This window comes from Bombina bombina, chromosome 5 (assembly GCF_027579735.1).
Source record: "Bombina bombina isolate aBomBom1 chromosome 5, aBomBom1.pri, whole genome shotgun sequence".
In the NCBI taxonomy this organism is placed as follows: domain Eukaryota; kingdom Metazoa; phylum Chordata; class Amphibia; order Anura; family Bombinatoridae; genus Bombina; species Bombina bombina.
The window spans coordinates 875,932,347-875,958,926 of record NC_069503.1 but is presented as its reverse complement, the minus strand read 5'-3'; the positions used below and the strand labels follow the sequence as shown (position 1 = coordinate 875,958,926).

Genomic DNA, 26,580 nt, shown 5'->3' with positions numbered 1-26,580 from the left:
TGTATGTAATCTAAGTCTATTGTATACACTGATCACAGTCGGTATTGTTGTTTTCACATTCTCCATCTTTGATTATAGAACAGGTGCAACTGTTACTATAGATACCAATCACAATTTATGATTGGCTCCACGATGGGTGTGGATAACAGACCGGTCTGTGATTGGTTGATCATTATGTTTAATAGAGCGGGGTTTTCAATCTGAATATCAGCCTGATGAAACGACCGGAAGGTCGAGAAACGCGTTGCTGTATTTTTAAACTGTTTTAATAATAACCTTTTTAAAATAAAACTCTCTCCTATGATACCCCCGCTCTCGCTGACCATCATTCTGAAATTATGTTGGGTGCGGTATCCTGCCTTTTAAACCTAAGACTCTGAGCCATTAATCTTCCCACAAACATTGTGGGTCTCTGACGTTGGTATACTTCCGCCGTTGCGGATTGGACCGTTGGAGTGTTAGAGCCTTCTTCCTATTGGACCGTCTGGCGGACGACTAAGGTTCCGTCCTGTCTAGTTTGGCATACGCATATGCCATCTCACTTGTGAGTATCTTGCCATCTGTGTGTGCTGCTCGTCGTTTCTTGCACCCTAGCGACACCACGATACTGTCCCATAAGGCGCCTCTTTTTTTCTTCTGTCCCTACAGATATCTACCATCATCCTTTCTCTGGGAGTGCTGCCGTCAGATTGGGTCACCTGCGGTGGGGAATACCTTGCTTTCCCCGAGACTGTTTTCCTTCCATTGTGTTCTGTTTGTCACATGTGCGCACCTCCATAAGGACTCAATCCTTGTTTTTTCCGACATTCATATTAAAACAAATATGTCTCTTTGAACACATCTTGAGGTTCCTAAAAAGATCTATCCACTTTTCTCTTAATTTACGGCAAGTACACCTTCTATATTGTGTGAATGCAGAGTTACAATTATGTAGATATTTAACAAAGTGCCATAAAATAACACGATACAGACTTTGTTTGGTGTGTTGTTTTTTTGTTTTGTTTTTTAGTTTTATTACTGCAACCAATCTGGAAACATTAAATACCTGTAGTCAGTGGCGGCTCGTGGGTTATTAAAATGGGGGTTCACAATACATGAACTGGGGTTAAATACCACCTAGCAAGTATTTTAATTACTGGATGATATAAATAGAGCTTGTGAAACGAATAAAAGCTAATTAGTTATTAGTTTTTAGATCTCTCTCTCCTCTTGTCTCTCTCCTCTTCTCTCTCTCTCCCTCCTCTTGTCTCTCGCTCTCTCCTCTTGTCTCTCTCTCTCTCCTCTTGTCTCTCTCTTGCTCTCTCCTCTTGTCTCTCTCTTGCTCTCTCCTCTTGTCTCTCTCTCGCTCTCTCCTCTTGTCTCTCTCTCGCTCTCTCCTCTTGTCTCTCTCGCTCTCTCCTCTTGTCTCTCTCGCTCTCTCCTCTTGTCTCTCTCTCTCCTCTTGTCTGTCTCTCTCCCTCTTCTCTTGTCTCTCTCTATTTTCTCTTGTCTCTCTCTCTCCTCTTGTCTCTCTCTCTCTCCTCTCTCTCTCCCCTCTTGTCTCTCTCTCCCCTCGTCTCTCTCTCTCTCCCCTCGTCTCTCTCTCTCTCCCCTCGTCACAGTGTACCAAATTCCACATATTACACGTATGCAATTATGTCCCATAGAAAGAATGATATGTAATCTGACTCACCCCTAGATGTGCCCACTGCCTGTCCTCTCCTCTCACTTTCTGGCTTTTCACCGACCAGGTTCTTCCTCCCTCACTGTGGCATCATGGGGCTCCCACTCGCACAGCTAAATCTGTGAGGTTAGGAAGGTTTTGGTGCTGGGTTGGGGGCGGTGCTACAAGCACTAAGAAAAATGTGCTATGGGCTTGAAACCTATACTTCTATCTATCGCACCGCAAGTAAAAACGGCAAGGGTTTTTTTTGGCAAAATTGGACTGGAACCTTTTGGGCTGAATAAATATAATTTTGCAATAGGGGTGCTATTGGAAAAATGATATTTATTTAGCCAAAAAGGTTTTGTTTGTTTTTTGCTTTTGTGGTTTTTCTCTCAGGGCTTCTCAGGGGTTCAAGTGCGACTGTGCTCCTGTGCTCCTATAGAGGAGCCTCCACTGCCTGTAGGCATCACAAGGATCTCAAAGTTAATTTTTAATACCTACAATTCACTTATATGTTCTTACTAAATTCCATGTGATAGACCCTATAGTGTTATAGTTAATACAAAATGAAAGAGCGTTGTATAAAGCAGTGATTTTTAACCTTTTTTTTGCCGTGGCACACTTTTTTACATTAAAAAATCCTGTGGCACACCACCATCCAAAAATTTTAAAAAAATCACACATTGTAGCCAAATACAGCATATATATATATACACATACACACAAACACACACATACTGTATGTATTGTGCTGTTATGCCATGCCTCCTACAAACTACCCCTGCACTGGGAGTAAAAAACAAGCAAAGTTTAAAAAATATGTCACACTGTTGTCAGTCTGCCGTGGCACACCTTAGGATCTCTCACGGCACACTAGTGTGCCACGGCACACTGGTTGAAAAACACTGGTATAAAGGATACAAATTATATCCATTATGTCATATAGTAGATATAGTAAAACCTCAATATCTCTTGAACAAAAGAAATACAAATATCAGCCTTTGTAAATCCTGTCATCCAAAAATACAATGCATGCGGTCACAATCTTTTAGAAAAGTTTATTTAATGTTTCTATAAAATTCACCATTATAGTCTATGGAGATTTTTGTAAATAATTAATTTTAAAAACCTTCTAAAGGGTTGTGGTCAACCCCTCTGTAATATATTGTATTGATTAATGCATCTGCTTTTTCTCCTTTTTACTGACAGCTAACAAAATTGACTGCAAAGACTTCCCAGAAATAGTTGTGGAAAAAATGATTAAAGCTTTAAAACTGAATTCTAAGGATGCTAGGCTTAAATTTCCTCGGCTTCTTCAAATTATTGAGCAGTACCCTTCAGAAACACTGGATTTAATGGCAAAAGAGGTCAGTTAGTCTTTTATAATTAGCAATAATCTTTAATGTAACTGGTAAAACAATAGAAACGAATACGAATATGGGCTGCGGGTAGCAGCTTTGGCTCTTTTTGGAGCCGGATTTATTTAAAAATGCAATACACAGAGATCTGGATTGCATATCTTCGCCATTCGTTCATAGAAGCAAATTGCACATACCTAGGTTAACATGATGAGCCACAATGTGATGAAGTCATGGTAACTTTAAGATGTGTGAGTGACCATATTGTAATTGATAAGTATGAACTGTTGTGCTTTTGCAGGTTTGCTCTGTTCCATGCTGGCAGTTCATTGGCTGGATTAATCAGATGATGGCAATGCTTGATAAAAATGAATCTCTGGCTGTGCAGCACATCATTGAAGGAAATTGCTGATAATTATCCACAGGCCATTGTTTATGCATTCATGATCAGCGGGGAAAGCTATGTCTTTGAAGATACTGTTTCTGGGCATAAAAACAGGGAGTTTGTGGACAGGTAACATCATTTTTTACTGAAAAAGTAACTACAGGAATCAATAACGGAGGGTTCAATTCTTACTTTAGTATCAGATATGGGATCACTGTCTTATTAAACAAACAAATTTCTACACCTGTAAACTCTATTGAGCAGAAAACATCTCTTTTCATATAATTATGTCTCTGTATGATTTTAGTTTAATTACCTATTATTGTACAACTTTTGTTTAGCTCTGCACATCATGTAGGTATTTATTTAATTTGTGATAGAAGAGAGGGGCCACGCACCACACATAGAGTCCATGATCCATTACTCATTGGGAATTATACTCTCCTGGCCACTAGTGAGGAAGCAAAGATCCTACAATTCCCAGAGCCTATAAAACCCCCTCCCACCTTACTGAAAACTAGTCTTGTCTTTGCCTTTTGCAGGGAGGAAGGTGCACCAGGTGTTTGTGAGAAGGGTGCTCACATTGATTTGAAACTCAATTTTCCATCAGAGTGCTACAGTGTTGACAGATGGATGTCTTTGGAGCATGGGTAGTGGGCAGACAACAACACCCTATTAGAGTTAGTCACAGGCCTGCCACTGGTGTTCGCAAGGACTGGTCCCTAGCCGCCTCCTGTTGTTCTACATTATACTCTATAGTATTTATATTCTCTGCACGCTTACAGCACTGGATTGTCTACTGAAAGCAGTTTCTGCTGCTTATGGTAACTTCCTATTATAGGCCTTGAGGTGTGTTAAAGGAATAGTTTACTCAAAAAAATTCTCCCCTTAAATTTGTTCCCAATTATCTACTTTACCTGCTGGATTGCATTAATTTGTTTACAATTTTTCCTTTACCCTTATATTGGCGTTTGAAATATTTGTATGAACCGGTGAATATCCCCACCTATTCTGAAAATGTTTGGCCTTAGGCCAAGCTATAAATAAACTGTGTAAATGCAGCCAGCAGAAGAAATTACACTCCCATGTGGGGTATTGAAGAGATAAGGTAATAAAATGTTAAATGGAAAGAGTCCACAGCTGCATTCCTTCTTTTGGGAAATAAGATCCTGGCCACCAGGAGGAGGCAAAGACACCCAAGCCAAAGGCTTAAATACTCCTCCCACTTCCCCTCATCCCCCAGTCATTCTTTGGCCTTTCATCCCAGTAGGTTGGCAGATAAGTGTCAGAATTGAATTTGTCCTCTTATGGAGGGTAGTACTCTTCTACACGGGATGGGGTAGTTTTAAGTAATCCTGTCAGTCCTCTCAGTGAGGGCTTGGATGAAAGTTAGAGCCTGGAGATGCAGGAAGAGGCTTTCTGCGAAACCATCCCAACTCATGTTAACAGCTCCTCAAGCAATCGACGTTGTCGAACTTCGCTTCGCTGCCTGCTTTCTTCTCTCAAGTCCATGGCCGAGGCAAGGCTACTATCCGTCACACTTGAAGGGCCGTGTTCCTTTTCCATGGCGTAGATTCCGGTAAGATCATTTCATTTTACTTCTTCATGAATGTACTGTAACTCATTTGTTTCTGCGAACTCACATGAAAAACTACAGTGTCTCAGTGAGACTCCCATTTATTGTCTTGGAATCAAGGGTTAATATCTCCTGAGGGGGACTATTGAACATGGTTTTTTTTTATTCATGTTTGTTATGTGATTCAATCTGCTTATGTGTAGTGTTTACTGGGCTCGTGGCTTAGGAACATAACGGCCTGTTGAAGTGACGCAACTTTACGGTTGGGCGCACTTTTTGTTGGACTGTACGGTTCACCTTGTGACCAAGCGTGTTACGTTCTGGTTCTTCCATTTCCACATTCCTGACTGTGTGTCGAAGGAAAAATTTAGTCCACTAGTGTCTGGTACAAATTAGGTGGTGAGTACGCCAGCCATGGTGGGGTGTCAGGTGCCGTTCACAATTGTTTTATATATAGTCCATTTTTGGTATACTTGATCCAGTTATGGAGGATACTGATGTTGAGATTGGTCAACATTCTAATTCAGATTCTTCGTCCTGTGAAGAATGCAAATTGGCCCCATTGACTCAGGACAGTCGGTTATGTTCTTTAGGCCTACATAGAGTTCCTTGTTCCTTGAGCTCGGGGATTCAAGAGACTGCTGAGTGATCCCGCCTCGGGGGGCCCTGTCCCCCGGGAGGCGATTCTCCCTACCGTTTTCTACTACTACACATGCGGGTAACCCAAGTTATGTTTTTCCTTCCTTGGAGGGTGGATTGTTTCACCTGGAGGTTGTGGCACGTTTTCGCTTTTACATACTTTTGGCGCTAGCGCGTCTGCAAAGTCCAGATGGTTTGTTCGCGATTGTGCTCGTGCCCACTTGCCCCAGGTCCTTCGGCCTCTGGAGGGGCTATAAACAGTTCCCTGCAGGTGTAACTGTGCCTGAGTGTTGTGCCTTTCGTTACAGGCGGGCTCGCCTTAGTGTTTTACTCAGACATGTTTTTGAGACTGCTAGGGGATCCTATCCTTCTTGGGTACGAGACTCATCAGTCTCCTCCTTCGAATGGCTCACCTCATTAGACATGGGTGGGCTGTATTCTCCTTTAAGTCTTGTTATCGAGATCCTTCCCAGTTTTGTTGGAAGAACAGGGTTTCCATTAGGCTGGGTCCTGTGGATCTTTCTGTTCTTCTTGGGCGTTAACCCTCAGGTTTTATTTTTTCCGGTTAGGATTAATTTAATTTTTATTTTTTATCCTATGTTGTACTGCGGGGAACCTCTCTGGGATCAATACTCGTTGTTTGCTTCTACGGAAGTTGTTTGGGACAAGTTAGTCCCATGTTTTTCTGTTTTCTTCCTCTCTGAGGGGCAGATTTAGCCAGCTTGGCAGTTATGACCCTGGTTGCCGGCTGGTCCTGCTTGGGTTCAGATCTTCTGTCTCGCTGCTTTATTCAGACACGTGGCACCTAATATACCTTGCTGGTCAGGTTGGGGGTGCCGAGTGCTCTTAACATTATTATGTTTCTTGTTATTTGTTTTACAGGTTTCAGCTAAGCAGGACTTACGGGTCCGTGCGGCTCTCGGGATTGTTTCAGTCCTAAATAGCCGTTTCTCTGGTGACTGGGTCAGTGAACTTTGCTGCGTCACTCTCTGTTGCTTCCGATACCCTTGGAACCTAGAGTATTACTTCCCACGTGGTGGGAAAATTAGAGGGATTTAGTGCCTCTTTTCCGCCGGCGTTGTTGCTTTAGGAAATTGTCTTTTTTGGACTTGTTCCTTTAGTGTTTCTCTTCTTCATTTAGACCTCTTGATTTGTCAGTTTCTCCTTGTGGATGGGTCGCCTTCGGGGGACTTGGATTCCCTTCGGGATTTGGTTGTTCCTTTCTTCTATAAAGGTAAGACAAGTCCACGGATTCATCCTTTACTTGTGGGATATAGTGCTAACAGGAAGTGGCAAAGAGCACCACAGCAGAGCTGTCTATATAGCTCCTCCTTAGCTCCACCCCCCAGTCATTCTCTTTGCCTACTCTTAAGTACTAGGAAGGGTAAAGTGAAAGAGGTGATAAAATATTAGTTTTTAATTTCTTCAAGCAAGAGTTTGTTATTTTAAATGGTACCGGTGTGTACTATTTACTCTCAGGCAGCAGATGGATGAAGACTGCTGCCTGGAGGATGATGATCTTAGCATTTGTAACTAAGATCCATTGCTTTTCCCACAGAGGCTGAGGAGTACAGGAAACTTCAGTGTGAGGAACGGTTTCATGCTATGCAGCAATGAGGTATGTTCAGTCATATTTTTCTGGAGAGACTGTGTATTTCAGAAAGGCTGACATTATACCCAGGAGGGTAGGGGTAAGCAGTAATCCTAGAGCTAAAAGAAGGGCATTACTTAGCTTGCATATGGGGCCAATTACAAATATGGTTGACACTGAATTGCAAATGTTTGGGAGCAAAAGTTTTTTGACTGGGGAGTGCTTTAACGTTTTTGTGGGCAATAACGTTTTGGGCAGCTTTATTAAGGGCACACATGGCTTAACTTTTGGGTCTCAGAACCCACATGGCTAGTTATAAACGCTCTGGTGCGGTTCTGTAAGGCTGTGGAGACATCGAGTGAGATGGGCGGGGCCTATTTTCGCGCCTAAGATGCGCAGTTTGTTTGATCAGCAAGCTCTAACTCCTGAGGGCCCTGGTGTATGTTTTGGGCCAAATTGAAACTTTTACCCCACATTTTCCCTGAGGGCAGGTAGGGCCACAGCAGGGCTGTGGCAAGGTGCTGAAAGGGTTTTTTTCCGGATCTGGGCCTATTTTCGATCCGATTTGCAAATTAAGGGGTTTATTGTTAAAAAATGTTGTTATGCAATCTTAACTACCTATATTGTGTCTACATAAAAAATTTTGAAAAAATTGGTGCATGTTTAGGCTGTTTTGCATAACATGTATGCTTTTTTTTTCTTAAAGGCGCAGTACCGTTTTTTAAGATTGTTATTTTTTTCACTAAATAAAGTGTTTTCATGCTTGTTTGTAGTCATTACTAGCCTGTTCAACATGTCTGACATTGAGGAAAGTCAATGTTCAATATGTTTAGTAGCCATTGTGGAACCTCCACTTAGAATGTGTCCCTCATGCACTGAAAGGTCAATAAATTGTAAAGACCATATTTTAGCTACTAAAAGTATGTCACAGGATCATTCTCTTTCAGAAGAGAATCAGGTTTTGCCATCTAATTCTCCCCAAGTGTCACAACCGTTAACGCCCGCACAAGCGACGCCAAGTACTTCTAGTGCATCTAATTCTTTCACCCTGCAAGATATGGCCGCAGTTATGAATTCTACCCTCACAGAGGTTTTATCTAAGCTGCCTGGGTTGCAGGGGAAGCGCAGTAAATATCTTTATTGATGCAAATCCAAAGGCTACTCATGGAGTAAGATCGGTATTCCTAGGATTTTGTCCTTTCTCCAAGAAGGATTGGAGAAGGGGCTATCAGCTAGTTCTTTAAAGGGACAGATATCTGCTTTATCAATTCTACTGCACAAACGTCTGGCAGATGTTCCAGACGTTCAGTCTTTCTGTCAGGCTTTAGTTAGAATCAAGCCTGTGTTTAAACCTGTTGCTCCGCCATGGAGTTTGAATTTAGTTCTTAAGGTTCTTCAAGGGGTTCCGTTTGAACCTATGCATTCCATAGATATTAAGCTTCTATCTTGGAAAGTTCTGTTTTTAGTTGCTATCTCTTTGGCTCGAAGAGTTTCTGAACTATCTGCATTGCAATGTGACTCGCCTTATCTTGTTTTCCATGCTGATAAGGTGGTTTTGCGTACCAAAGCTGGATTCCTTCCTAAGGTTGTTACTAATAAGAATATTAATCAGGAAATTGTTGTTCCTTCTCTCTGTCCTAATCCTTCCTCTAAGAAGGAGCGTCTATTGCACAACTGGGACGTGGTTCGTGCTTTAAAGTTTTACTTGCAAGCGACCAAAGATTTCCGTCAAACATCTTCTTTGTTTGTTGTCTATTCTGGAAAACATAGAGGTCAGAAAGCTACGGCTACCTCTCTTGCCTTTTGGCTGAAAAGCATCATCCGTTTGGCATACGAGACTGCTGGACAGCAGCCTCCTGAAAGAATTACAGCTCACTCTACTAGAGCGGTGGCTTCCACATGGGCTTTTAAAAATGATGCTTCTGTTGAAAAGATTTCTAAGGCTGCGACTTGGTCTTCGCTTCATACCTTTTCCAAATTTTCCAAATTTGATACCTTTGCTTCTTCGGAGGCTATTTTTGGGAGAAAGGTTCTGCAAGCAGTGGTGCCTTCTGTTTAACCATCTGTCTTGTCCTTCCCGTTCATCCGTGTCCTGTAGCTTTGGTATTGTATCCCACAAGTAAAGGATTAATCCGTGGACTCATCTTACCTTTATAAAAGAAAACTAAATTTATGCTTACCTGATAAATTGATTTCTTCTATGGTAAGACGAGTCCACGGCCCGCCCTGTCATTTTAAGACTTATACTTATAGATTATATTTTTTTGATTTAAACTTCAGTCACCTCTGCACCTTGTAGTTTTTCCTTTTTCTTCCTGTACCTTCGGTTGAATGACTTGGGGGTGGAGCTAAGTGAGGAGCTATATAGACAGCTCTGCTGTGGTACTCTTTGCCACTTCCTGTTAGCAGGAGGACTATATCCCACAAGTAAAGGATGAATCCGTGGACTCGTCTTACCATAGAAGAAATCAATTTATCAGGTAAGCATAAATTTAGTTTTTTCGGGATTTTAGACAGTGAGGTATTTTTGGGCTCCGGTTAGGGGTCCTTCCTCGATGTTGGGAATGCTCTGCATCTTCTTCTTGGGATAGAAGAGGTCCTAGTGGGTTTCCACTCATATGATTCAGGTATTGCCATTCCGGTGGCATCCAAACCCATGTTTTACTGTCCTCTGTCTTCGAATCTGAGATGATGTGGAGGGTTGATGTTGCTCTATCTGGTGACTTGTCCTCTCTGTTCCTCTGGTGTTTGGAGCTCGGGTCTAGCTGGACAGCTAGCTTAGCATTCTAATGCTTTGTGGCTACTCTGTACTGTAGCAAATCGAGGGTTGCTAGTTCTATCCCCGACAAGGTCTACTCAGCCTTTCCTCCTTTCGATAAAATGAGCAGTGCCTTGTGTCCCTTAAGGGGGATTAGCCGCTCCTTTCAAGCTCAATTATGTTGATGCTTGGATGCCTGTTTGCTCTAGTGTCCTTTTATGGCCCTTGCTCTTTGGAGTGTTGGGCTCCTGCAAAGGGTGGTCTCTTCCCTTTGGGTCAGGACTTGCAAGGGCTTCTTGCTCTTGTTATCTTTCGTTATTCTGGATTTTTCCCTGGGAAGTCTGTTTTTTTATATCAGACGGGGAATTTATGTGCCTGGAATTTTGTTTAATCCAAACATTTGTGGGGCCCGGGCGTCTTGTCCTGATTTTCCGGTTGTCGAGGGTTTTACTTGGCGTTTTCTCTTTTGGGATCCCGCTGTGGGATGTTACCGGACCTTATGATTCTAGGACTGGCCTGGGGGCCAGCTCCCCACCCGTATTTTTTCTGTGGGGCGTCTCTTAGTTTTTATTCTTCTGGCACCTTTTCACCCTGGTATTTCTTCTACTGTTCCTTGTTCCTCGGCAGAATGACTGGGGGGGTGAGGGAAGTGGGAGGAGTATTTAAGCCTTTGGCTGTGGTGTCTTTGCCTCCTCCTGGTGGCCAGGTTCTTATTTCCCAAAAGTAATAAATGCAGCTGTGGACTCTTTCCATCTGAAGAAAAGAAAATTATCAGGTAAGCATAATTTAAGTTTCTCCAACATAGGTGTGTCCGGTCCACGGCGTCATCCTTACTTGTGGGATATTCTCTTCCCCAACAGGAAATGGCAAAGAGCCCAGCAAAGCTGGTCACATGATCCCTCCTAGGCTCCGCCTTCCCCAGTCATTCTCTTTGCCGTTGTACAGGCAACATCTCCACGGAGATGGCTTAGAGTTTTTTGGTGTTTAAATGTAGTTTTTATTCTTCAATCAAGAGTTTGTTATTTTAAAATAGTGCTGGTATGTACTATTTACTCTGAAACAGGAAAGAGATGAAGATTTCTGTTTGTAAGAGGAAAATTATTTTAGCAACCGTTACTAAAATCGATGGCTGTTTCCACACAGGACTGTTGAGAGGAATTAACTTCAGTTGGGGGAAGCAGTGAGCAGACTTTTGCTGCTTGAGGTATGACACATTTCTAACAAGACTCGGTAATGCTGGAAGCTGTCATTTTCCCTATGGGAACCGGTAAGCCATTTTCTTTGTTTAAGTAAAAGAATAAAGGGCTTCATTAGGGCTTAAAAAACTGGTAGACATTTTTCTGGGCTAAAACGATTACTTTACTAAGTATATTTGGCAGATTATTACTTTTAATAGTTGTTAAATCTTGGGATTGTTTTAATAAAAACGGCAGGCACTGTATTGGACACCTTTTTCACTGGGGGCCTTTTCTAGTCATAGACAGAGCCTCATTTTCGCGCCTCTAATGCGCAGTTGTTTTTGGAAAGCATGGCATGCAGATGCATGTGTGAGGAGCTAAGAACCACTGAAAAAAGCTTATAGAAGGCATCATTTGGTATCGTATTCCCCTCTGGGCTTGGTTGGGTCTCAGCAAAGCAGATACCTGGGACTGTATAGGGGTTAAAACGGCTCCGGTTCCGTTATTTTAAGGGTAAAAGCTTTCAAATTTGGTGTGCAATACTTTTAAGGCTTTAAGTTACTGTGGTGAAATTTTGGTGAAATTTGAACAATTCCTTCATACTTTTTCACATATTCAGTAATAAAGTGTGTTCAGTTTAAAATTTAAAGGGACAGTAACGGTTTTATTGTAAAACGTTTTTTGTGCTTTGTTAACAAGTTTAAGCCTGTTTAACATGTCTGAACCATCAGATAACGATGTTCTATATGTATGAAAGCCAATGTGTCTCCCCATTTAAATATATGTGATATATTTGTGTCATAATGTCCAAACAAAGTAGGGATAATAATGCCATAGATATGATATTGCCCAAGATGATTCCTCTAATGAGGGGAGTAAGCATGGTACTGCATCATCCCCTTCTGTGTCTACACCAGTTTTGCCCACACAAGAGGCCCCTAGTACATCTAGTGCGCCAATACTTATTACCATACAACAATTAATGGCTGTAATGGATAATTCTATTGCATGCATTTTTTTCCAAAATGCCTACTTATCAGAAAGCGTGATTGCTCTGTTTTAAACACTGAGGAGCAAGAGGACGCTGATGATATCTTTTCTGACATACCCTCACACCTATCTGAAGGGGCCAGGAGGGAGGTTTTGTCTGAGGGAGAAATTTCAGATTCAGGGAAAATTTCTCAACAAGCAGAACCTGATATTGTAACTTTTAAATTTAAATTTCAACATCTCCACGCACTACTTAAGGAGGTATTATCTACTCTGGATGATTGTGACAATTTGGTCATTCCAGAGAAATTAGGTAAGATGGACAAGTTCCTAGAGGTTCCGGTGCCCCCCGATGTTTTTCCTATACCCAAGCGGGTGGCGGACATAGTAAAGAGGCTATTTTTGGGAGAAAGGTTTTGCAAACCGTGGTGCCTTCCATCTAGGTGACCTGATTTGCTCCCTCCCATCATCCGTGTCCTAAAGCTTTGGTATTGGTTCCCACAAGTAAGGATGACGCCGTGGACCGGACACACCTATGTTGGAGAAAACAGAATTTATGTTTACCTGATATATTACTTTCTCCAACGGTGTGTGTCCGGTCCACGGCCCGCCCTGGTTTTTTAATCAGGTCTGATGATTTATTTTCTTTAACTACAGTCACCACGGTATCATATGATTTCTCCTATGCAAATATTCCTCCTTTACGTCGGTCGAATGACTGGGGAAGGCGGAGCCTAGGAGGGATCATGTGACCAGCTTTGCTGGGCTCTTTGCCATTTCCTGTTGGGGAAGAGAATATCCACAAGTAAGGATGACGCCGTGGACCGGACACACCGTTGGAGAAAGTAATTTATCAGGTAAACATAAATTCTGTTTTTTCCATTGTTCTCTCCAAGTATTTGTGATTGGTTTACGGACAGATATAAGATACAGACGCATGTGTATTTACACAATGTGATAAAGTAATGAGATCAGATTATACCTACAAGCTCAACCCATTTTATTAGGTTGTGGCTTCAAAACACAAAACCAGCTAATTTATATGCACAAATAAACCTTAAAAAGTAAAATCTCATACATGTTATACTCTGCAACTGGTAAAAAAAGTAATTGGCAACAGATTAAGGTAAAATCAATTTTACAGTTTATTTTCCCTTTAAGTATTTGTTAGCGTGTCGGCTCTTTTTTTTAAACTTTTTTTTTTTGTTAGCATGCGTCAGCTTGTTTGCGCGGGTCAGATTTTTTGTGCACCGGTTTGTTTGTGTGCAGGGTTTTTTGTTCGTGCTCTTTTTGGTTAGTGCACATCAACTTATGCACATTTCAGCTTTTTTGCGCCTTTACTTAGTGTTCTTTGGTTTATGCACACATTGAATGTTTCCATTTTTTCTTACTTACGCTCGTTGGGCGTGCACCCGTACGTACGCTATTTGACATTTTTGAGTTAGTTTTTTTAGCACGCTTCATTTTTTTGCTCACCAACGGCTAGATTTAGAGTTTTGTCGGTAAGGACCCGCGTAGCTAACGCTGGCTTTTTTCTGGCCGCACCTTTAAAATAACTCTGGTATTGAGAGTCCACAGAATGGCTGCGTTAGGCTCCAAAAAAGGAGCGTAGAGCATATTTAACGCCACTGCAACTCTCGATACCAGAGTTGCTTACGGACGCGGCCAGCCTCAAAAACGTGCTCGTGCACGATTCCCCCATAGGAAACAATGGGGCTGTTTGAGCTGAAAAAAAACCTAAGACCTGCAAAAAAGCCGCGTTCAGCTCCTAACGCAGCCCCATTGTTTGCTATGGGGAAACACTTCCTACGTCTGCACCTAACACTCTAACATGTACCCCGAGTCTAAACACCCCTAGCCTTACACTTATTAACCCCTAATCTGCCGCCCCCGCTATCGCTGACACCTGCATATTATTATTAACCCCTAATCTGCCGCTCCGTAAACCGTCGCTACTTACATTATCCCTATGTACCCCTAATCTGCTGCCCCTTACACCGCCGACCCCTATATTATATTTATTAACCCCTAATCTGCCCCCCACAACGTCGCCTCCACCTGCCTACACTTATTAACCCCTAATCTGCCGACCGGACCTGAGCGCTACTATAATAAAGTTATTAACCCCTAATCCGCCTCACTAACCCTATAATAAATAGTATTAACCCCTAATCTGCCCTCCCTAACATCGCCGACACCTAACTTCAATTATTAACCCCTAATCTGCCGACTGGAGCTCACCGCTATTCTAATAAATGTATTAACCCCTAAAGCTAAGTCTAACCCTAACACTAACACCCCCCTAAATTAAATATAATTTTAATCTAACGAAATTAATTAACTCTTATTAAATAAATTATTCCTATTTAAAGATAAATACTTACCTGTAAAATAAATCCTAATATAGCTACAATATAAATTATATTTATATTATAGCTATTTTAGGATTAATATTTATTTTACAGGTAACTTTGTATTTATTTTAACCAGGTACAATAGCTATTAAATAGTTAAGAACTATTTAATAGCTAAAATAGTTAAAATAATTAAAAATGTACCTGTAAAATAAATCCTAACCTAAGTTACAATTAAACCTAACACTACACTATCAATAAATTAATTAAATAAAATACCTATAATTATCTACAATTGAACCTAACACTACACTATCAATAAATAAATTAAATACAATTCCTACAAATAAATACAATGAAATAAACTAACTAAAGTACAAAAAATAAAAAAGAACTAAGTTACAAAAAATAAAAAAATATTTACAAACATTAGAAATATATTACAACAATTTTAAACTAATTACACCTACTCTAAGCCCCCTAATAAAATAACAAAGCCCCCCAAAATAAAAAAAATGCCCTACCCTATTCTAAATTACTAAAATTCAAAGCTCTTTTACCTTACCAGCCCTGAACAGGGCCCTTTGTGGGGCATGCCCCAAGAAGTTCAGCTCTTTTGCCTGTAAAAAAAAACATACAATACCCCCCCCAACATTACAACCCACCACCCACATACCCCTAATCTAACCCAAACCCCCCTTAAATAAACCTAACACTAAGCCCCTGAAGATCTCTCTACCTTGAGTCGTCTTCACCCAGCCGAGCCAAATTCTTCATCCAAGCGGAGCAAGAAGAAGTCCTCCATCCGGTAGAAGTCTTCATCCAAGCGGGGCAGAAGAGGTCTTCCATCCGATTGAAGTCTTCCTCCAAGAGGCATCTTCTATCGTCATCCATCCGGAGCGGAGCGGCAGCATCCTGAAGACCTCCGACGCGGAACATCCATCCTGGCCGACGACTGAACGACGAATGACGGTTCCTTTAAATGACGTCATCCAAGATGGCGTGAATCAGCCAATCAGATTGAGCTCGCATTCTATTGGCTGATCGGAACAGCCAATAGAATGCGAGCTCAATCTGATTGGCGGATTGGATCAGCCAATCGGATTGAACTTGATTCTGATTGGCTGATTCCATCAGCCAATCAGAATATTCCTACCTTTATTCCGATTGGCTGATAGAATCCTATCAGCCAATCGGAATTCAAGGGACGCCATCTTGGATGACGTCATTTAAAGGAACCGTCATTCGTCGTTCAGTCGTCGGCCAGGATGGATGTTCCGCGTTGGAGGTCTTCAGGATGCTGCCGCTCCACTCCGGATGGATGACGATAGAAGATGCCTCTTGGATGAAGACTTCAATCGGATGGAAGACCTCTTCTGCCCCGCTTGGATGAAGACTTCTACCGGATGGAGGACCTCTTCTTGCTCCGCTTGGATGAAGAATTTGGCTCTGCTGGGTGAAGACGACTCAAGGTAGGGAGATCTTCAGGGGCTTAGTGTTAGGTTTATTTAAGGGGGGTTTGGGTTAGATTAGGGGTATGTGGGTGGTGGGTTGTAATGTTGGGGGGAGTATTGTATGTTTTTTTTTTACAGGCAAAAGAGCTGAACTTCTTGGGGCATGCCCCGCAAAGGGCCCTGTTCAGGGCTGGTAAGGTAAAAGAGCTTTGAACTTTAGTAATTTAGAATAGGGTAGGGCATTTTTTTATTTTGGGGGGCTTTGTTATTTTATTAGGGGGCTTAGAGTAGGTGTAATTAGTTTAAAATTGTTGTAATATATTTCTAATGTTTGTAAATATTTTTTTATTTTTTGTAACTTAGTTCTTTTTTATTTTTTGTACTTTAGTTAGTTTATTTCATTGTATTTATTTGTAGGAATTGTATTTAATTTATTTATTGATAGTGTAGTGTTAGGTTTAATTGTAGATAATTATAGGTATTTCTCTTGTAATGTGTATCCAGTCCACGGATCATCCATTACTTGTGGGATATTCTCATTCCCAACAGGAAGTTGCAAGAGGACACCCACAGCAGAGCTGTAATATAGCTCCTCCCCTAACTGTCATAGCCAGTCATTCTCTTGCAACTCTCAACAAGCTAGGACGTTGTAGGAGAGAGTGGTTAAATATAGCTAGTTTATTTTCTTCAATCAAAAGTTTGTTATTTTTAAATAGTACCGGAGTTGTGCTATTTTATCTCAGGCAGTAAATAGAAGAAGAATCTGCCTGAGGTTTCTATGATCTTAGCAGGTTGTAACTAAGATCCATTGCTATTCTCACATATGTCTGAGGGGATTACACAGATGAGGTAACTTCAGCGAGAGAATGGCGTGCAGTTTATTTTGCTATCAGGTATGTGCAGTTATAATTTTTTCTAGAGATGGGAAACACTAGAAAATGCTGCTGATACCAGATTAATGTAAGTTAAGCCTGAATACAGTGATTTAATAACGACTGGTATCATGCTTACTCCCAGGGGTAATACCCTTATGATATTTACAATATAAAACGTTTGCTGGCATGTTTAATCGTTTTTATATATGCTTTGGTGATAAAACTTTATTGGGGCCTAGTTTTTTCCACATGGCTGGCTTAAATTTTGACTAGAAACAATTTCCACTGTTGTAGTATAAAAGTTACAGTTGGTGCAGTTAAAATTACAAACTGTGACATCCAGCTTCCCTCAAAGGCCCTCTGAATGCTATAGGACATCTCTAAAGGGCCCAAAGGCTTTCCAAAGTCGTTTATTGGGGAAGGTAGGGCCACAGCTTGCTGTGGCAGTTGGTTGTGACTGTTAAAAAACGTCTATTTCATTTTTTTGATCCGTTTTTTGAACTAAGGGGTTAATCATCCATGTGCAAGTGGGTGCAATGCTCTGTTAGCCTATTATACACACTGTAAAAATTTCGTTTGATTTACTGCATTTTTTCACTGTTTTTCAAATTCTGAGATAAAAAATTAGAGGTTACCTTAAGAAAATATTTATTCAACAAGGTTTTATCCTACAGCCCCTTGCATGCATTGCCCCTGTCACTGCTGCTGCGGCGTACTGGTTTGAGTCTCTGGAAGAGGCTTTACAGGTAGCGACTCCATTGGATGACATACTTGGCAAACTTAGAGCACTTAAGCTAGCCAATTCTTTTATTCTGATGCCATTGTTCATTTGACTAAACTAACGGCTAAGAATTCTGGTTTTGCTATACAGGCGCGCAGAGCGCTATGGCTTAGATCATGGTCAGCTGACGTGACTTCAAAATCTAAGCTACTTAACATTCCCTTCAAGGGGCAGACCCTATTCGGGCCTGGTTGAAGGAGATTATTGCTGATATCACTGGAGGAAAAGGTCATGCCCTTCCTCAGGACAGGTCCAAATCTAGGGCCAAACAGTCTAATTTTCGTGCCTTTCAAAACTTCAAGGCAGGTGCGGCATCAACTTCCTCTAATAATAAACAAGAGGGAACTTTTGCTCAATCCAAGACGGTCTGGAGACCAAACCTGACATGGAAAAAAGGTAAGCAGGTAAAAAAGCCTGCTGCTGCCTCTAAGACAGCATGAAGGAACGGCCCCCTATCCGGGAACGGATCTAGTAGGGGGCAGACTTTCACTCTTTGCCCAGGCGTGGGCAAGAGATGCTCAGGATCCCTGGGCGTTGGAAATTATATCCCAGGGATATCTTCTGGACTTCAAAGTTTCCCCCCCAAAAGGGAGATTTCACCTTTCACAATTATCTGCACACCAGATAAAGAGAGAGGCATTCTTACACTGTGTACGAGTCCTCCTAGTTATGGGAGTGATCCATCCAGTTCCAAAGGAGGAACAGGGACAGGGTTTTTACTCAAATCTGTTTGTGGTTCCCAAAAAAGAGGGAACCTTCAGACCAATTTTGGATCTAAAGATCTTAAACAAATTCCTCAAAGTTCCGTCGTTCAAGATGGAAACTATTCGTACCATCCTACCACTGATCCAGGAGGGTCAATATATGACTACAGTGGATCTAAAGGATGCTTATCTTCACATTCCGATACACAAAGATCATCATCGGTTTCTCAGGTTTGCCTTTTAAGACAGGCATTACCAGTTGGAGCTCTTCCCTTGGGATTAGCTACAGCCCCAAGAATCTTTACAAAGGTTCTAGGGTCACTTATGGCGGTCCTAAGGCCGCGGGGCATAGCAGTAGCCCCTTATTAAGACGACATCCTGATACAGGCGTCAAACTTCCAAATTGCCAAGTCTCATACGGATGTAGTACTGGCATTTCTGTGGTCGCATGGGTGGAAAGTGAACGAGGAAAAGAGTTCTCTATCCCCACTCACAAGAGTTTCCTTTCTAGGGACTCTGATAGATTCTGTAGAAATGAAAATTCACCTGTCCAGGTTATCAAAGCTTCTAAATTCCTGCCGGGTTCTTCATTCCATTCCGCGCCCTTCGGTGGTTCAGTGTATGGAAGTAATCGGCTTAATGGTAGCAGCAATGGACATAGTGCCGTTTGCACGCTTACATCTCAGACCGCTGCAACTATGCATGCTCAGTCAGTGGAGCGGGGATTACACAGATTTGTCCCCTCAACTGAATCTGGACCAAGAGACCAGGGATTCTCTTCTCTGGTGGCTATCTCGGGTCCATCTGTCCAAAGGTATGACCTTTCGCAGGCCAGATTGGACAATTGTTACGACAGATGCCAGACTTCTAGGTTGGGGTGCAGTCTGGAACTCCCTGAAGGCTCAGGGATCGTGGACTCGATGAGTCTCTCCTTCCATTAAATATTCTGGAACTAAGAGCGATATTCAAGGCTCTTCAGGCTTGGCCTCAGTTAGCAACTCTGAGGTACATCAGATTTCAGTCGGACAACATCACGACTGTAGCTTACATCAACCATCAAGGGGGAACGAGAAGTTCCCTAGAGATGTTAGAAGCTTCAAAAATAATTCACTGGGCAGAGATTCACTCTTGTCACCTATCAGCTATCCATATCCCAGGTGTAGAGCACTGGGAGGCGGATTTTCTAAGTCGTCAGACTTTTCATCCGGGAGAGTGGGAACTCCATCCGGAGGCATTTGCACAACTGATTCATCGTTGGGGCAAACCAGAACTGGATCTCATGGCGTCTCGCCAGGACGCCAAGCTTCCGTGTTACGGATCCAGGTCCAGGGATCCCAAGGCGACACTGATAGATGCTCTAGCAGCGCCCTGGTCTTTCAACCTGGCTTATGTGTTTCCACCGTTTCCTCTGCTCCCTCGACTGATTGCCAAGATCAAGCAGGAGAGAGCATCAGTGATTCTGATAGCACCTGCGTGGCCACGCAGGACCTGGTATGCAGATCTATTGGACATGTCATCCTTTCCACCATGGTCTCTGCCTCTGAAACAGGACCTTCTACTTCAGGGTCCTTTCAACCATCCAAATCTAATTTCTCTGAGGCTGACTGCCTGGAGATTGAACGCTTGATTTTATCAAAGCGTGGCTTCTCCGAGTCAGTTATTGATACCTTAAGACAGGCACGAAAGCCTGTCACCAGGAAAATTTACCATAAGGTATGGCGTAGATATCTTTATTGGTGTGAATCCAAGGGTTACTCATGGAGTAAGGTCAGGATTGCTAGGATATTATCTTTTCTCCAAGAAGGTTTGGAAAAAGGATTGTCAGCTAGTTAAGCATCTGGCAGATGTTCCAGACGTTCAGGCATTTTGTCAGGCTTTAGTTAGAATCAAGCCTGTGTTTAAACCTGTTGCTCCACCATGGAGCTTAAACTTGGTTCTTAAGGTTCTTCAAGGAGTTCCGTTTGAACCTCTTCATTCCATAGATATCAAGCTTTTATCTTGGAAAGTTCTTTTTTTTGGTAGCTATTTCCTCGGCTCGTAGAGTCTCTGAGCTATCTGCCTTACAATGTGATTCTCCTTATCTGATTTTTCATACGGATAAGGTAGTCCTGCGTACCAAACCTGGGTTCTTACCTAAGGTGGTATCTAACAAGAATATCAATCAAGAGATTGTTGTTCCATCCTTGTGTTACACAATTTGGACGTGGTCCGTGCTTTAAAGTTTTACTTACAAGCTACTAAAGATTTTCGTCAAACATCTGCTTTGTTTGTTGTCTACTCTGGACAGAGGAGAGGTCAAAAGGCTTCGGCAACCTCTTTTTCTTTTTGACTAAGAAGCTTAATCCGCTTAGCCTATGAGACTGCTGGACAGCAACCTCCTGAAAGGATTACAGCTCATTCCACTAGAGCTGTGGCTTCCACTTGGGCCTTTAAAAATGAGGCTTCTTTTGATCAGATTTGCAAGGCGACGACTTGGTCTTCACTTCATATTTTTTCAAAATATTACAAATTTGATACTTTTGCTTCTTCGGAGGCTATATTTGGGAGAAAGGTTTTACGGGCAGTGGTTCCTTCCATTAAAGTTCCTGCCTTGTCCCTCCCTTCATCCGTGTACTTTAGCTTTGGTATTGGTATCCCACAAGTAATGGATGATCCGTGGACTGGATACACCTCACAAGAGAAAACACAATTTATGCTTACCTGATAAATTTATTTCTCTTGTGGTGTATCCAGTCCACGGCCCGCCCTGTCATTTTAAGGCAGGTAATTTTTAAATTTAAACTACAGTAACCACTGCACCCTATGGTTCCTCCTTTCTCGGCTTGTTTTCGGTCGAATGACTGGCTATGACAGTTAGGGGAGGAGCTATATTACAGCTCTGCTGTGGGTGTCCTCTTGCAACTTCCTGTTGGGAATGAGAATATCCCACAAGTAATGGATGATCCGTGGACTGGATACACCACAAGAGAAATAAATTTATCAGGTAAGCATAAATTGTGTTTTTATTTAATTAATTTATTGATAGTGTAGTGTTAGGTTTAATTGTAACTTAGGTTAGGATTTATTTTACAGGTAAATTTGTAATTATTTTAACTATTTTAGCTATTAAATAGTTCTTAACTATTTAATAGCTATTGTACCTGGTTACAATAATTACAAAGTTACCTGTAAAATAAATATTAATCCTAAAATAGCTATAATATAATTATAATTTATATTGTAGCTATATTAGGGTTTATTTTACAGGTAAGTATTTAGCTTTAAATAGGAATAATTTATTTAATAAGAGTTAATTAATTTCGTTAGATTAAAATTATATTTAATTTAGGGGGGTGTTAGTGTTAGGGTTAGACTTAGCTTTAGGGGTTAATACATTTATTAGAATAGCGGTGAGCTCCAGTCGGCAGATTAGGGGTTAATAATTGAAGTTAGGTGTCTGCGATGTTAGGGAGGGCAGATTAGGGGTTAATACTATTTATTATAGGGTTAGTGAGGCGGATTAGGGGTTAATAACTTTATTATAGTAGCGCTCAGGTCCGCTCGGCAGATTAGGGGTTAATAAGTGTAGGCAGGTGGAGGCGACGTTGAGGGGGGCAGATTAGGGGTTAATAAATATAATATAGGGGTCGGCGGTGTTAGGGGCAGCAGATTAGGGGTACATAACTATAATGTAGGTGGCGGCTCTTTGCGGTCGGCAGATTAGGGGTTAATTATTGTAGGTAGCTGGCTGCGACGTTGTGGGGGGCAGGTTAGGGGTTAATAAATATAATATAGGGGTCGGCGGTGTTAGGGGCAGCAGATTAGGGGTACATAAGGATAACGTAGGTGGCGGTCGGCAGATTAGGGGTTAAAAAAATTTTAACGAGTGGCGGCGATGTGGGGGGGGCCTCGGTTTAGGGGTACATAGGTAGTTTATGGGTGTTAGTGTACTTTAGAGTACAGTAGTTAAGACCTTTATGAACCGGCGTTAGCCCAGAAAGCTCTTAACTACTGACTTTTTTCTGCGGCTGGAGTTTTGTCGTTAGAATTCTAACGCTCACTTCAGCCACGACTCTAAATACCGGAGTTAGAAAGATCCTATTGAAAAGATAGGATACGCAAATGACGTAAGGGGATCTGCGGTATGGAAAAGTCGCGGCTGAAAAGTGAGCGTTAGACCCTTGTTTTAATGACTCCAAATACCGGCGGTAGCCTAAAACCAGCGTTAGGAGCCTCTAACGCTGGTTTTCACGGCTACCGCCAAACTCCAAATCTAGGCCCAAGTCTTTGTGTGTGTCTGATGTTCAGCCTGTCATTAGGATAGCGCTCATCCGATACTTTATCGACATTTAATGCTCTTGCTTAGGCCTCTGGTGAGAGAGGTTTTTTCAGTACTTCCAAGAGCTGTTTTATTTGGGTGTAAGGTTGATTTATTTACCCTACCTATTGTTGCTATGTTTAATTCCTTGCCAGTAATTTGATTTTCTAAATGCCTTACTATTATTTCCTTTTTTATTAGGAAGCATACTAATTCTGTCCCCTCTTCTGTTTTTACTAGTGCCCCAAAAGCTAGATCCTCTGAACATTTTCCTACTAATATAAAGTGTATTTTGTGTAAGCTGGTTGATATAATCCCCCCTGCTCAGCTTTACAAATCATGTATAGATTCTCTTTTGCATTCTGATCAGTATTATGCTGTTCTTGATTCTAAGGGTATCTGTCCTCCCATTGTTTATTCTACACAGGGGAGTTTTTCAGATTTGGCTCCAGTATTTAAAAAAATTTGTAAGCTCTACTATAGCTGAGATGCCCCCTGCAAGTAAGCGTAAGAAAGTGGTTTCTGATAATCTCTCTACTAGCTTATCTGATTTGTGTAAATCAAGTCTGTTAAGATGAATGCTCCAGGCCCTGATGCTTCTGATTTTATCTTTTGAGGGTGAAGGGTTTTCAGATGATTGAGTCTCTGATCAGGAAACTAAAAAAAAAGCTTGAACATATTTGTTCCTGAGAATAATTCTGTTAAACAGCTGGGTTTAAGTTTTTAAGCTCTCTGTTACGTCACCTTAGGTATTTCCAATTGCTACTGTTATATCTGAAATATTTTCTAAAGAGTGGTCTAAGCCTGGTATCCCTTTTCTTGCTTCCTATTTAGTGCTTTGGAAAACTATTCCTAAAGTAGGTGGGGTTATTTCTACTTTGGCTACAACTACTACTACTATTCCTCTAGAAGATAGTACCTCTGTTAGAGACCCCTTGGACAGGAATTTAGAATCTTTTCATAGAAAGGCCTTTTCTGCAAGCAGGTTTTCTTTGTGTGTAAGGGTTTATCTGAGCTATTTTCTGAGTATTCTGATTGTGAAGCATTTTCTAGTCAATTGAGACTCTCAGAAACAGCTAATGTTGATGTTTTTAAGATCAGTGCTAAGAATATGGCACTGGCTGTTTTGACTAGGAGGGCCTAAGGTTAAATCATGGCTTGCTGACATGGTTTCTAAATATAGAGTTCTGTCTCTTTCTTTTAATTGAAAGGTATTGTTTGGGTCTGGTTTGGATGGCATTATTTCAACTGTTACTGGAAGGAAAGGTGCCTTTCTCTTTCAGGATAACAAGTCTAAGTGTAAATCCAGGGCTTTTGTTTTCGTTCTTTTTGTCAATCTAAGAACCAGAAGTCCTTCATTTCTTCATAGAAGCAGTTTTTTTTTTTTTGTTTATCCTGGAAGCCAAACCCTAATCGTAACAGATCCAAACAGGCCTAAGAGCCTGTTTACCCTACCAAGTCTACTTGATCCAGATCTTCTTGTAATGGGCAGATTACACCTTTTCAAGGATTCTGTTCAAGATCCTTGGGTTCTGAGCATTTTTCCCAAGGATACCGAATAGATTTCAAATGGCCTCCCAGGGGATGGTTTCTTCTGTCTCATGTCCAAGAAATCCTGTAAAGGCAAGAGCCTTTTTTCAGTTGATTCAGATCTGGAGTCTATAGAGGTAATAGTTCCAATTTCGGAATTGGAATATGGTCAGGTTTCTATTCAAACCTCTTTATTGTTCCCAGGAAGGGAGGAATTTACAGTCCTGTTCTGGATTTTAAAACTTTAAACCAGTTTCTCAGAGTTCCTTCTGTCAAAATGGAAACCATTCGGGTTATCCTTCCTTTTGTTCTACTGGGACAAATGTTTATCTTCATATCCCTATTCACAGGGATCATCCTCAATTGCTAAGGTTTGCTTCCTGGACAAGCATTTTTTAGTTTTTTGCTCTTCTGTTTGGTCTAGCTAATGCTCCTGGAATCTTTAGAAAGGTTCTGGGGACTCTTTTCATCAGTGATAAGATCTTAAGGTGTGTCAGTGGATCCTTACCTGGATGATATCTTGGTACAGGCTCCATCTTTACATGTATCAGTATCTCATACCAATAAACCTTTGTTGTTTCTTCAAGAGCATGGTTGCAAAATAAACTTTCCAAGAAGTTCCCTGTCCCCTCAGTACAGGATTTATTTTCTGAGTATAATAATCATCTCAGTCTCTGACTCTGACTTTGATCAAACAGAAGGATAAAAAGGATTAACTTAATCTTCACTCATTTCCTTCTCCTTCTGTAGCTCTTTGTATGGAAATCTTAGGTCTACAGATAGCAGCCTTATGGCCTAGCTACTACTCCAATAATCTTTATGAAGGTTCTGGGGGCTCTTCTAGCCATTGCCAGAACTCAGGGTATTGCAGTAGCCCCATGCTTGGATGATATTCTGGTGCAAGCACCATCCTTTCATCTTGCGGAAGAATTCTCGGAGTCCCTTCTCAGTCTTCTTCGATCACATGGATGGAAGATAAACTTGGAAAAGAGTTCTCTTATCCCAAGTACCAGGGTGGAATTCCTGGGTACTATAATAGACTCCATATCCATGAGGATATTTCTAACAAACCAGAGATGTTGCAAGCTAACTTCGGCATGTCTTGCCCTCCGGACCTCCTTCAGTCCCTCTGTGGCTCAGTGTATGGAGGTGATTGGTCTCATGGTGTCCTGCATGGACATTATTCCTTTTGCCAGGTTCCGTCTCAGACAGTTACAACTGTGCATGCTGAGGCAGTGGAACGGCGATCATTCAGATCTAGCTCAACAGATTGTATTAGACATCTAGTGGGGATGTCCCTATCTCCTCTTTGTAAGTTACCTTGTCGCAGAGACCTGCTGATACAAGGTCCATTTGTTCATCAAAATCTAGATTCTCTGAGGCTGACTGCGTGAAGATTGAACGCTTAGTCCTAGCCAAGAGAGGTTTCTTTGAGAGTGTCATTGATACTCTTATTCAAGCTCGTAAACCAGTTACTCGGCATATCTACCACAAGGTGTGGAGGACTTACTTATTCTGGTGTGAAGAGTGTGGTTTTTCTTGGCACAGAGTTAAGGTTGCCAGGATCTTATATTTTCTCCAGGATGGGCTGGAGAGGGGCCTTTATGCTAGTTCCTTGAGGGGACAGATTTCAACCCTGTCGGTTTTATTTCACAAGAGACTGGCTGAGCTTCCAGACATGCAATCCTTTGTTAAGGCTCTGATTAGGATCAGACCTGTGTTTAAATATGGGGCTCCTCCTTGGAGTCTAAATCTTGTTCTTCGGACTTTGCAACAGGTTCCGTTTGAGCCTCTGCATTCCGTTGACATTAAATTGTTATCTTGGAAGGTTCTCTTTATTGGCAATTGCCTCTGCGCGCAGAGTTTCTGAGCTCTCTGCTTTGCAATGTGAGCCCCCTTATCATGCAGATAAGGAAATTTTAATATACTAAACTAAGTTTTCTTCCTAAGGTTTTGTCAGATCGCAACATCAATCAGGAGATTGTGGTTCCTTCCTTGTGTCCTAATCCACTTTCATCGAAGGAACACTTACTTCACAATTTGGATGTGGTTCGCGCTTTGAAGTTCTATCTTCAGGCTACCAAGGAGTTTAGACAATCTTCCTCCTTGTCTGTTGTCTATCTTTTTGGATGAGGAGTGTCATCCGCTTAGCTTACGAGACAGCGGGACATCGTCCTCCTGAGAGGATAACGTCTCATTCCACTAGAGCAGTGGCTTCCTGTTGGGCCTTTAAGAACGAGGCCTCTATGGATCAGATTTGTTTGATGTTTTTGCTTCGGCTGAAGTAGCTTTCGGGAGAAAAGTTTTGCAGGCTGTGGTGCCCTCAGAATAGGGTCCGCCTCTTCCTTTTTGTTCCCTCCTGTTATTCATTCAGTGTCCTCTGGAGCTTGGGTATAGTTTTCCCAACAGTAAGGAATGAAGCCGTGGACTCTCCCTATCTTAGGAAGGAAAACATAATTTATGCT

General features: G+C 41.7%; 1 protein-coding gene across 1 annotated transcript in view; it reads left to right on the top strand.

The window, feature by feature from the left end:
• PRKDC (protein kinase, DNA-activated, catalytic subunit) overlaps positions 1 to 26,580 on the top strand; it is a 2,064,551-nt gene that overhangs the window by 1,743,303 nt on the left and 294,668 nt on the right. The window contains 3 exon segments of the mRNA XM_053715028.1: positions 2,855 to 3,012; positions 3,305 to 3,403; positions 3,405 to 3,517. Coding sequence (XP_053571003.1) covers positions 2,855 to 3,012; positions 3,305 to 3,403; positions 3,405 to 3,517 — 370 coding nt within the window.